General features: G+C 40.7%; 1 protein-coding gene across 1 annotated transcript in view; it reads left to right on the top strand.

Moving 5' to 3' along the window:
- notch3 (notch receptor 3) overlaps window positions 1-12768 on the top strand; it is a 37953-nt gene that overhangs the window by 21699 nt on the left and 3486 nt on the right. Inside the window, exons 10-32 of the mRNA XM_082531938.1 lie at window positions 4265-4378; window positions 5317-5550; window positions 5818-5928; window positions 6018-6210; window positions 6396-6541; window positions 6767-7000; window positions 7095-7247; window positions 7375-7603; window positions 7732-7933; window positions 8041-8197; window positions 8292-8476; window positions 8582-8714; window positions 9226-9483; window positions 9591-9703; window positions 9812-10338; window positions 10433-10747; window positions 10838-10977; window positions 11062-11284; window positions 11431-11521; window positions 11661-11829; window positions 11964-12268; window positions 12397-12544; window positions 12649-12746. Of these exons, the coding sequence (XP_082388064.1) occupies window positions 4265-4378; window positions 5317-5550; window positions 5818-5928; window positions 6018-6210; window positions 6396-6541; window positions 6767-7000; window positions 7095-7247; window positions 7375-7603; window positions 7732-7933; window positions 8041-8197; window positions 8292-8476; window positions 8582-8714; window positions 9226-9483; window positions 9591-9703; window positions 9812-10338; window positions 10433-10747; window positions 10838-10977; window positions 11062-11284; window positions 11431-11521; window positions 11661-11829; window positions 11964-12268; window positions 12397-12544; window positions 12649-12746 (4478 nt within the window). The remainder of the gene's footprint in view (window positions 1-4264; window positions 4379-5316; window positions 5551-5817; window positions 5929-6017; window positions 6211-6395; window positions 6542-6766; window positions 7001-7094; window positions 7248-7374; window positions 7604-7731; window positions 7934-8040; window positions 8198-8291; window positions 8477-8581; window positions 8715-9225; window positions 9484-9590; window positions 9704-9811; window positions 10339-10432; window positions 10748-10837; window positions 10978-11061; window positions 11285-11430; window positions 11522-11660; window positions 11830-11963; window positions 12269-12396; window positions 12545-12648; window positions 12747-12768) is intronic.

A 12768-nucleotide genomic window follows, 5' to 3' on the forward strand; every position in this document is an offset into this window, starting at 1 on the left:
GGAAATTTGTCCTTCGCTCAGATTTCTTCAGATTTCAAACTGTGGAAATGAACCACTTTTTTCTCTCGTCATAACTTTTTGTTGGATTTCCACAGAGACCTGAAAATTTCCATGATTGTTCACCAAACCCTGCTGTCTCTTACGGTGAAAGAATGATATCGATACTCCAAATAGATTTAGAGTTAGAAAGCGTTGTTTGAGGGCAAGTCAAGGCAGTTTTTGCTTCGCTCTACTCAGTTATGGTGCATTAGAAGTCAAATATCTTTAATAATTCATATTTTAATGATAAATTGTAAACACTGGAAGATTCCCCCATCTCTTCTGAACAAAACGGTGTAAGAATGACCGCTCTAGCCCCTACGGTTAGGAAATTATTTTCATTTGTTTGAGGGGAGTCCTCACTATGAGAAATAGGCTGCAATAATCCTGTGCCTCTCTGTGCTGCGTGTGTAAAAAGAGGCACATGTTTTGGCGGGAAAAAGTACACAGGCTCTCTGATTGGTGGATTCAAATTCAGCAGCTCCCAGGCTGACCTAGAAACTTACTTCTCTCTCCCTGTGCATTTTTTTGCTGATTTTTTCATTTAAAAAGTATATTTGAGGGACCCTCAGCATGTTCAGCATTTTTTCAGCTGTCCATTTTGCTTTTCCAATTTTTCTGTTTAACTTATTACTATTGTGCTAAATAATACTATTTCTGCTATTTTATAAGATTTGTGCCTAATATAGTATTTCTGCTAAATTACAATATTTCTGCTTTTTATACTATTTGTGCTAAAACATAGTATTTCTACTAAATGTAGTATTTATGCTTAATCATACTATTTCTGCTTTTTATGGGATTTGTGCCTAATATAGTATTTCTGCTTTTTATAGGATTTTTGCTCAAACATAGTATTTCTACTAAATGTAGTGTTTATGCTTAATCATCCTATTTCTGCTTTTTATAGGATTTGTGCTTAATATAGTATTTCTGCTAAATTATAGTATTTCTGCTTTTTATAGTATTTGTGCTAAAACATAGTATTTCTACTAAATGTAGTATTTATGCTTAATCATAGTATTTCTATATATTTCTGCCAGGTCCCCAGGCAGCCAATCCTCTGTGAGGACTGAGAAATTCAAATTTTCAAATCAGGGCCTGCACGGCTTCCCAGCCAATCATATATGTGTCCTGAGGCATTCAAATTTGCATATTGGGGCCTTCATGGCTTCTAAGCCAGCCAATCATATCTGAGGGCTGAGGAATTCAAATCCACAAATCAGGGCCTGCACAGCTTCCCAGCCAGCCAATCATGTATGTGGGCTCCAGGTATTCAAATTTGCATATTGGGGAATTCGTGGCTTCTAAGTCAACAAGTCATCCATGTCATATATCTCTAAAAATTCATATTTTAATGATAAATTGTCAACACTTGAAGATTCCCCCATCTCTTCTGAACAAAATGGTGTAAGAATGACCGCTCTAGCCCCTATGGTTAGGAAATTATGGTCATTTGTTTGAGGGGAATCCTCACTATGTGAAATAAACTGAAAGAAGCAGGTCTATGTCTCTGTGCTGCGTGTGTAAAAAGATGCACCTGTTTTGGCGGGAAAACGTAAACAGCTTCTCTGATTGGTGGATTCAAATTCAGCAGCTCCCAGGCTGACCTAGAAACTTAGTCCTCTCTCCGTGTGTGTGTGTGTGTGTGTGTGTGTTTAGTGGGAGAGAGAGGACCCTGCCCTTATTTGACAGCATGTCATTGTAGGATTTAAATTGAACATAGTTAGACTGGTTGACTGGATTAGAGCCTGTGTTTGTGTGTCCCTCTGTGCATTTGTGTTTCAATAAGTTATTACTATTCTGCTAAATCATAGTATTTCTGGTACTTTTCGGTACTTGTGCTAAATACAGTATTTCTGCTAAATCATACTATTTCTGCTTTTCATAGGATTTGTGCTTAATATAGTATTTCTGCTAAATTATAGTTTTTCTTCTTTTTATAATATTTGTGCTAAAACATAGTATTTCTACTAAATGTAGTATTTATGCTTAATAATAGTATTTCTATATATTTCTGCCAGGTCCCCAGGCAGCCAATCCTCTGTGAGGACTGAGACATTCAAATTTTCAAATCAGGGCCTGCACAGTTTCCCAGCCAATCAAATAAGTGTCCTGAGGCATTCAAATTTGCATATTGGGGCCTTCGTGGCTTCTAAGCCAGCCAATCATATCTGAGGGCTGAGGAATTCAAATCCACAAATCAGGGCCTGCACGGCTTCCCAGCCAGCCAATCACATATGTGGTCTCAGGCATTCAAATTTGCATATTGGGGAATTCGTGGCTTCTAAGTCAACAAGTCATCCATGTCATATATCTCTAAAAATTCATATTTTAATATTAAATTGTCAACACTTGAAGATTCCCCCATCTCTTCTGAACAAAACGGTGTAAGAATGACCGTTCTAGCCCCTACGGTTAGGAAATTACGGTCATTTGTTTGAGGGGAGTCGTCACTATGAGAAATAGACTGCAAAAATCCTGTGTCTCTCTGTGCTGCTGCGTGTGTAAACAGATGCACCTGTTTTGGTGGGGAAAAGTGCACAGCCTCTCTGATTGGTGGATTCAAATTCACCAGCTCCCAGGCTGACCTAGAAACTTACTTCTCTCTCCCTGTGTGTGTGTGTGTGTGTGTGTGTGTGTGTGTGTGTGTGTGTGTGTGTGTGTGACAGAGAGAGAGAGAGAGAGAGAAAGGCTTTTAATGGGATGATCTCATTCTAAGATTTAAATTCAATATATTTAGACTGGTTGACTGAATTGGATCTTGTGTGTGGGTCTCTCTGTGCATGTGTGTTTCCTCATGTGTACATATTTGTGATTGTGTGGCTGTAATAAATTTTTTTGCAGATTTTTGTCATTTAACAAGTATATTTGAGGGACCCTCAGCATGTTCAGCATTTTTTCAGCTGTCCATTTTGCTTTTCCAATTTTTCTGTTTAACTTATTACTATTGTGCTAAATCATACTATTTCTGCTATTTTATAAGATTTGTGCTTAATATACTATTTCTGCTTTTATAGGATTTGTGCTTAATATAGTATTTCTGCTAAATGTAGTATTTATGCTTAATCATACTATTTCTGCTTTTTATAGTATTTGTGCTTAATATAGTATTTCTGCTAAATTTAGTATTTCTGATTAATTATAGTTTTTCTACTAAATCATAGTACAGTATTTCTGCTTTTTATGGGATTTGTGCTAAAACAAAGTATTTCTACTAAATGTAGTATTTGTGCTTAATCATACCATTTCTGCTTTTTATAGGATTTGTGCTTAATATAGTATTTCTGCTAAATTATAGTATTTCTGCCAAATTATAATATTTGTGCTAAAACATAGTCTCAATTTAAAATTACAATATTCATAGTTCATCACAGTGTCTCTGGTAAATCACAATATTTCTGCTCTGTTGTACTATTTTTCTAAATCATAGTGTTTCTGTAATGTTTAAGTATTTTTGGCTAAATATATTCTTTCTGTTATCTTATACTATTTCTCCTAAATTCTTGTATTTTTGAGAAGTTATCATGTTTCTGGTAAGTTACAATATTTCTGCTAAATTCTGCTATGCTATTGTATTTCTGCCAAGTATTATGTTTCCTCTAAGATATTGCAGTTCTGCTAAGTTATTCCATTTTAGCAAACTTCTTTTGCTTCTGCAAAGTTTTTACAATTTCTGCAACTTTTCAGCTTTTTCAGCTACTTTTTGCATACAGCTTCAGCTTTAAGCATCCACACTGCATTTTCGCAGGAAATGCAAATTTTTCTAGTTATTATTATTGTTGTTGTTCTTGTTGTTTTTGAACCTCTGTCAACTGTTAATATTAATTATATGCGCTGCAGTTCATAATCTTTCAGTGTATATATAAGCATTTTCATGCACAAAATGTGTCAAAATTTAGTTGAGCTGAAGATGGATACGTTGCTTGTCCATGTCCTGATATTCCATACCATTTGATAATAATATATTGATGTATCATTTGATTATGAGTCTCTCCTCTGAAAAATCTTCAAGGTCACAGGCTTTCTATTGCATTCTGTCAGCTCTAACCTGGTCCAAGTGCATAGATAGTTTGTCTTTAACAAGTCGAGGTCTCAGACCCTACCTTAGCCAGTCAAAGACCTCCGCCCTTCTTCGGAGAGAAGATCTGCCCTCTGACCTTAGCATGGACCCTTTCACTGGACCTTCTCTCTGACCTTTAACCTCTGTGTTTGCATGTCCCAGGGTTTACGGGTACCATGTGTCAAATAGACATAGACGAGTGCGCCAGCACGCCTTGTCAGAATGGAGCAAAATGCTACGATCGGCCCAATGGGTTTGAGTGCCGCTGTGCTGAAGGTAAGCGCTTCATTACTTAACAATTGTTAAGCAGAAGAGCCAAAGACAAAATAGCAGATGAGCCTTAACCAGTTGTTCAGGCCTTTGTTAAGCATTCTGTGTTATGGGGAGTTTCTCTGGGTGTCTGCTGATGAAACAGACTGACTTGAGGCCCCTAATCCCCCTCTTTCCCTCGTCGGCTCTCAGGACCATGGGGTCACTGAGGACCAGCAGTTGCCAAGAAAAGAGGCTTGGTCATTACCCTGACATCTGTTCATCTTTAAACCCCCTTACAACACCTTATGCTGCATTTTTAACTTTAATTCTTTAACATTTAGTTATGTTTGTGTTACAAAAGCATTCAACGTGTAAAGCTTCTCTCAAAGTCTGTATGTAAAGCTTGACTGTAGCTATATGTTGATATTTAATATGTTTGTTTGGACCTGTGCTTACTGAGGAGCACGGTCATTGTTTCAGTGGCCAGCTGCTTGGTGTTCCTTGTGTTTTTGGGCCCCTTCTGTTGAGTGAAGTGGCCCTGTTTGACGTGGTGCAGTCTATTGTTCCCTCCAACTCTGAGAACAATAGCAAGACTGGGAGGCCTGTGTAGGGCCCTTCTTTAGTCCTTTGCCCATCTCAGCATTGCTCTAAACACATACCACACACACCAAGTTTCTTGTCTGTTACACAGACACCGTTGATATGGAAACCACAGTGGTCAAAAGCCCAACTGTAGAAGCTTTTATGAAAAAGCAAGCATACAAAACATGGAAAAAAGAGAGAGAAAGTTAAACAAAAAACTGTTATGCTAAAGAGAAAGAGGAACATTTAACATTCGCACACAGACACACACACACATATATATGTATATATATATAAAAGCACTTCTTATTCTTAATTCTTAATGTACTTTTTAATTCAGAATATTAATTTATTCTTAATGAATTTTTTCCCCTCTATAGGTTATGAGGGCATACTTTGTGAAAGTAACATCAACAACTGTCAGCCCGACCCATGTCACCATGGTACCTGCATTGATGGCATTGCCAGCTACACCTGTAACTGTGAACCTGGTTACACAGGGTATCGCTGTGAGAATCAATTAAATGAGTGCCACAGCAACCCTTGTCAGAATGGGGGCAAGTGTATGGACCAGGTCAACAAGTACATCTGCCAGTGCCAACATGGAACCTCGGGTAAGAGAAAAATCCCACAACGTATCATGTACTTGTACTTTGTTAACTCAAGCCATTGATTTATTCCCTTTATTAATGCCGTTGCTCTTCAACATAACAATAATGCTGTGACAATATATAAAATGCTATAGAATTAGACTCTTTAGTATACTTTATTATAAAGAATGTATATAGAATTTTGTTCTGAAATGTAATGAAAGATTTTCTGCATTGTTAAAATTGTTAAAATGTCTACAGTCTTAATATAAAAGTTCTTTTTGCACCCAGGTACAAACTGCGAGATAAACTTTGATGACTGTGCCAGCAACCCATGTGACTATGGCATCTGCAAAGATGGCATTAATCGCTATGACTGTGTTTGCAAACCTGGCTTCACTGGTAAGGTCTTATGAAAATAACAGTGTGAATAAATCCTCACTGAAAATGTTGACAAAGAACTCTAATTATGTATAACATTTCTCTTGCAGGTCCCAAATGTAATGTGGAAATAGATGAGTGTGCATCTAGCCCCTGCAGGAATGGAGGAAAATGTATAGATGAAGAGAATGGATTTCACTGCCTGTGTCCTGATGGCTTTAAGCCTCCTTACTGCTACTCTCAGGTGGATGAGTGTGGCAGTGGCCCATGCGTCCATGGCTCATGCAGGGACGACATTAATGGGTATATACATTTAACAGCTTTTTTAAACTTTAAAGTGATTCAGATGGGCACATAGGAAACATAATCTTGAAATGGGCTCCATCCAAGACTGTGGTTAATCCTATAACTTATACATCAGGTCAATGTTATTTCATTCTTACAAACTGAACATTTTTGGCTTATTAACTGTTCTCTGGTATTTCCAGTTACCGCTGTGACTGTGAGCCGGGATGGGTGGGAAAGAACTGTGACCTGGACAGGAACGACTGTCTGCCAAGTCCCTGCCAGAATGCTGGCACATGCATTGATCAACTCAATGGTTTCACCTGCAAGTGTCGCCAAGGCTTCAGAGGTGAGAGGGCATCAAAGTAGCCAAACACACCATCAACCTTAAAATGTTCAGTAGAAAGAGCAGAATACACACGTATAGCACATGCAGCAGAGAAGAAATAGCTAAACATATCTGATGTCCTCCATGAATTTTCATCTTAGGCTATGGCAATTGTCTACCTCCCCCTAGTGGTACATAAAAATATGCTAATCCATACATATATTCGTCTCCTTTGTCCTTTGACAGGTAACCTCTGCCAGGTGAACGTCAATGAATGTGAGTCCAGTCCCTGTCTGAACAAGGGCACTTGTGTAGATGGCGTGGCAAGTTTCACTTGCCTGTGTGAGCTTCCTTACAGTGGACCCACTTGTGCTGAAGTCCTTACTCCTTGCTCTCCTAATCCCTGTGCCAATCATGCTGCCTGCATCCACACACCAGATTACATGGGTTATCAATGCAAATGCCCACCAGGGTGGCAAGGTTCGCAAATTTTGTATTCAGTCATCTCAGTGCTTAGCATAGATAGTCTAATTGGAAGCTTACAGCTATATCTTGTGAAACGCTTCCTTTACAGGTCAGCTGTGTAACAGAGATGTGAATGAATGTATCTCAAACCCCTGCAAAAACCGTGGGACTTGCGCTAACACGCTCGGAGGGTTTGTGTGCTCTTGCAGAGCAGGATATACTGGGCTAACCTGCGAAACAGACATCAATGACTGTTCACCTAGTGAGTTGCTGTTTACACTTACAGTTATCATATAATTATTAAATGACTGTTACTAATAAATAAAATGCCAAATTCATGTGCAGGTACTGTATTTGCCCAAAGCTGTTTTCTTCTCTTTTGCTTTTAGATCCCTGCCTAAGTGGAGGTTCCTGTACAGATGGTGTGAACTTCTTCCACTGTAGCTGTCTGCCAGGCTTTACAGGGTCTCATTGTTCTGTAGAGATCAATGAATGCCAAAGTTCCCCTTGCAAAAATGGAGGCACTTGCACAGATTATGTTAACTCCTACACCTGTACCTGTATGCCTGGGTTTACTGGCATCCACTGCGAAACAAACATCCCTGATTGTACTGAAAGGTGTGTATCTGGAGCTATATCATGTACTCAAAAAAATAATCTAGCTATACAATACAACATAAAGTGAATATAAAATTAATTTTTAGGTAAAATGAAGTACAAGCTTACATTTTCACACATGTCCACAGCTCTTGCTTCAATGGGGGGACATGCACAGATAAAATCAATGGATATTCCTGTACTTGTCGCTCTGGCTTCACCGGGTCCCACTGCCAGTATGAAGTCAATGAGTGTGACTCCCAGCCCTGCCTCAATGGAGGCATTTGTCAGGATGCCCTGGAGTCATTCCGTTGCTCTTGCCCCAAGGGCTATGCTGGCAACCGTTGTCAGGTACAAATATTTAAATGCACCCCTGAAATTTCACGTTTAGGACTTTAATTGTCATACACAAATAAAACAAATAAATTCTAAATTCAGTCGCTCTCTTCCTTACATAGACGCCAGTTGATTGGTGCAGGCGCGCATCTCCATGTCATAATGGAGGACGCTGCCGTCAAAAGGATGCCTCATTCATCTGTGAATGTACTGATGGCTGGTCTGGCCGTTACTGTGACATCCCTAGAGTCTCCTGTGAAGCTGCTGCCCGCCAAAGAGGTATTTTAATGTTGGGTACAATTTGATGTAACCTCTGTCTGCGTTTGTGACTAAGTTACTGATGTAAACTTTGCTCACAAATCTATGTTATTAGGGCTCCAGACGGATGAACTATGCCACCATGGTGGTCACTGTGTTAATACCGGGAATACTCACTATTGCAAATGTCCTAATGACTACACTGGAAGCTATTGCGAAAATCAAGTGGATCATTGTGAAGACAAACCTTGCCGCAATGGCGCCACCTGCAGGGGATATGTGGGAGGATACCAGTGTGATGTAAGTTTCTTTGTTTTAACATGTTCTTTTCCTTTTAATTGTCAGATTTCAAAACAGTCTGGGTTTCTTTTTTGCTTTCAAACATTAATTGTTGTGTCATTACAGTGTATGCCAGGTTATACCGGAAAGGACTGCGAGATAGAAATCAACGAGTGCCAGTCTCATCCCTGCCAGAATGGAGGCACTTGCATTGATTTGGTGGGACACTATATCTGCTCCTGTCCCCCTGGCACCCTGGGTATGTAAGCACATGTAAAACAAAACCCTATGCTTACTAGTGAATACTTTGGTGGCAGATTTCTTTTCTTATGTATGGATCACTTTGGTAATAGCAATATCACTTTCTCACTTAGTTGTATGCATGTAGAATGTTATCACAAGTGGGCCTCATGTTTATTGCACCTTCACAGAGGGCCTATTGTAGAGTAGAAGGCATCCAGGCGCTGCATGTAAAGTCGTAGTTTCCATGTTAGGGGGAAGGTTTTCAAGGATGAGCTGAGCTGAAGGTATAGACTCACATGATGTGTGGAGGAATTTTCTTTGTCTGTGAGTTTGGTCAAGTCATATAAGACATGAGCGAACCACGCCCATCTGCTTAGGTGTTTGACTGGAACGTGTTTCTCCATATTGCAATATGTTATTAAACCCACTTCAAATAATGCTCGCCGGTGTTTGCAGTTTATTTTAAAAACAACAAAATAAATATCTCATGTATACGAAGAGTTTATAATTACCCTGTCCTTTTAAAGGTGTTCTCTGTGAGATCAACGAAGATGACTGTGCTCCACACCCAAGGCTACGCAATGCGCCTCCTAAGTGCCTAAACAATGGCACCTGTGTGGACAGAGTAGGTGGATATCGCTGCAACTGTCCCCCTGGTTTCACAGGAGAAAGATGTGAAGGAGACATAAATGAGTGTCTCTCTCAGCCCTGCATTCCTTCCAACAGTCTTGATTGCATACAGTTGCCCAATGACTACCAATGTGTCTGCAAGCCCGGCTTCACAGGTTAGACACCTATGAACAATTCCCATTCTCCATGAACCTTCATCGTGCTTTTTTGTTGTTGTTGTTGACCAAATGTATAACTTTACTAACTATACCTTGTTTTTTAGGTCGGAGGTGTCAGAGTAGGTTCAGTGTGTGTGAGTCTCAGCCTTGTCAGAATGGAGGAGTCTGTTCAATAACTAGCAGCTCTTCTCAGGGATACACCTGCACATGCCAACTTGTAAGTGTAAATATGAAAAGCTTGTAATTTGGCCTCCTAGTTTTTAAATTACAGCATTCTTGATTTAAAGGTTCATATATCAACCTCCAAAAATTATGTCTCTCTTAGGGTTATGCAGGGCCTAACTGTGAAAGAAGCATGTCCTGTCGGGAGCTATCCTGCTACAACGGAGGTAGCTGTTCACTTACCCTAAGAGGGGCTCGTTGCACATGTCTACCAGGTTATGGTGGACCCCAGTGTCAGCATCGCAGCAATGATGGGTGCTCAGCCATGCCCTGCCGCAATGGAGGACTATGCACTGAAGAGACCAGCTTCCCATTTTTCAACTGTCAGTGTCTCAGTGGATGGAAGGGCAGACGATGTGAGCACAGCAGAACCACTGTCCCTCCAGTCCCCTCATGCCCTCTGGCAGACTGTGATGCCAAAGCTGCAGATGGTTTTTGTGACAAACAATGTAATTCATTGCCTTGTCACTGGGACGGCGGTGACTGCTCTCTAGCGATGAAGCCCTGGGATAAATGTGGAGACCCACACTGCTGGCGTGTCTTCAACAATAGCCAGTGTGACAAGTCCTGTAACAACGCTGACTGTCTGTATGACAACTTTGACTGCAAAACTAAGGAGAAAGTTTGCAAGTGAGTTTAAATTTTCAGTTTAAAGGATACTCGCCAGTATTTACAGAACTGAGAAAATTTCACGTGCTTAACCTTCTGTTTATATCATCTCCAGTCCAATATATGAAGCCTATTGCATCGACCACTATGCTGATGGAAAATGTGACCAGGGCTGCAACACAGAAGAGTGTGGTTGGGATGGCCTGGACTGTGCAACGAAAGTTGCAGAAAAACTTGCTGAGAACGTCTTGGTTTTGGTTGTTCTAATGCCTCCAGAGGAGCTTCTTCGCACCGGGACAGTTTTTCTGCAGAAATTAAGTGCTATCCTACGCACTTCAGTCCGTTTCAGGCTAGACAGCAATGGAAAAGCTATGATCCAACCCTACACCCGCGAAAGCGCACGCATGAAGCGGGAACTGGAAGTCATTGGGTCAGTCAGGCATACAGTAAAATAAAAGCCTAAGCCTTTCCTGTAGATTGTACATTACACTAAACTCTTGCTTCTCTGCTGTTTCTGTAGCTCGATAGTCTATGTAGAAATAGACAACCGCTTATGCACGGAGGACTGCTTCTTAACAGCTGACAGTGCTGCAGAGTACCTTGGAGCTCTGTCAGCAGTAGAAGGGCTCCAGTTCCCCTACCCCCTCAAAGAAGTCCGTGGTGAGTAGGGATACTTATTATGCACAAATGAACTACAACTAATAAGTTACAAATGTGTAATTATGTCTTTCCTTCTCCCCACAGGTGAAAAAATCAATGGCACCATTGTTGAATTACCCTTCTATCTGATGGTGGTGGGGATAGCTTCTGTTTTTCTTTTAGTCATCCTTATCATAGGCATGCTAATTGCTCGCAGAAAAAGAGAGCACAGCACCCTGTGGTTCCCTGAAGGCTTCTTCCTCAAGAAGGAGCCCAGCAGCAACAAAAACCGCAGAGAACCTGTGGGCCAGGATGCTCTGGGAATGAAGTAAGTTATGATAAGTGCCTTGAGGCAAGTATTGTTGTATTTTGGGAGTATATAATAAAAATTGAATTGAATTGAATTGAAGTGCTTTCATTTTTTAATTAAATATTACCCCTCTTGGATTTACATTGTTATTCATCTGCCAACAGGCACATGCCAAAAACTGTGGAAGAATCTCTCCTCGGAGATCATAGTGACCAGTGGATAGATACAGACTGCCCAGAACCAAAAAGGCTCAAGGTCGGTTTTGCAAGTGTTTTGCAGTTTACATAAACAGAAGCACAAGAGTGTGTATGTGTGTCTGTGTGTGTATGTTTTTAAGCCACTTGCATTTAAAATGTTTTCTGTCTCTTTTTTTAATCTTTTCCTGTAATTTCAGGTTGAGGAGCCAAGTATGCTTTCAGACGCTGAAGATACAGTGGACTGCAGACAGTGGACACAGCATCACCTTGCAGCTGCAGATATCCGTGTGCCTCCCACCATGCCCCTCACTCCACCCCAAGGAGAATTTGAAAGTGACTGCATGGATGTTAATGTCCGAGGCCCAGGTTGGTAGTGATATCAAGTAAAGTTTTCAAATTGAAACTGTCATTTGCAAATAACTTTATACTTTCCTCTTACAGTATAATTCAGCAACCAAATAGACATTAACTCACGCACGCCTGTTTTCATCTCCTAACAGATGGTTTTACACCTCTGATGCTGGCATCATTCTGTGGAGGTGGCTTAGAGTCTGAGGTAGCAGACGAGGAGGAGAATGAAGAGTGTTCTGCCAACATCATCTCTGACCTAATCTACCAGGGTGCATCCCTTGCAGCCCAAACAGACCGCACTGGTGAGACAGCCCTTCACCTGGCTGCTCGCTACGCACGTGCTGATGCTGCCAAGAGGCTGCTGGATGCTGGAGCAGATGCCAATGCTCAGGACAACACGGGACGCACCCCATTACATGCTGCTGTAGCTGCAGATGCACAGGGTGTCTTCCAGGTAATCAACACATACTGGTTATTTGATATGCTACATCGGAATGTGATTGGAATACTGTAGCACATTTCTTGCACATTTCAATTGTTTATAAATTAAAATTTAAAATTTTATCTGTCACACACTTCTAGATTCTGATCAGAAACCGAGCCACGGATCTTGACTCACGTATGTACGACGGATCAACAGCACTAATCTTGGCTGCACGGCTGGCAGTAGAGGGCATGGTAGAGGAGCTCATCACGTGCCATGCAGATGTTAATGCAGTTGATGAGTTGGGTAAGTATGTGCCATTTATCACACATGTCCTAATGCATGCATTCCCAATGCATTCATTATACTGAAATCATTTCTCTTAATTTGAATTGTTTGTTGTGTCTTAGGTAAATCTGCCTTGCACTGGGCTGCTGCCGTCAACAATGTGGATGCCACTATTGCCTTGCTCAAGAATGGTGCAAACAAAGATATGCAAGATCTTAAGGTATGTCATTCTTCTATATTGT

This window comes from Aulonocara stuartgranti (assembly GCF_965226115.1).
Source record: "Aulonocara stuartgranti genome assembly, chromosome: 4".
NCBI classification, from domain to species: domain Eukaryota; kingdom Metazoa; phylum Chordata; class Actinopteri; order Cichliformes; family Cichlidae; genus Aulonocara; species Aulonocara stuartgranti.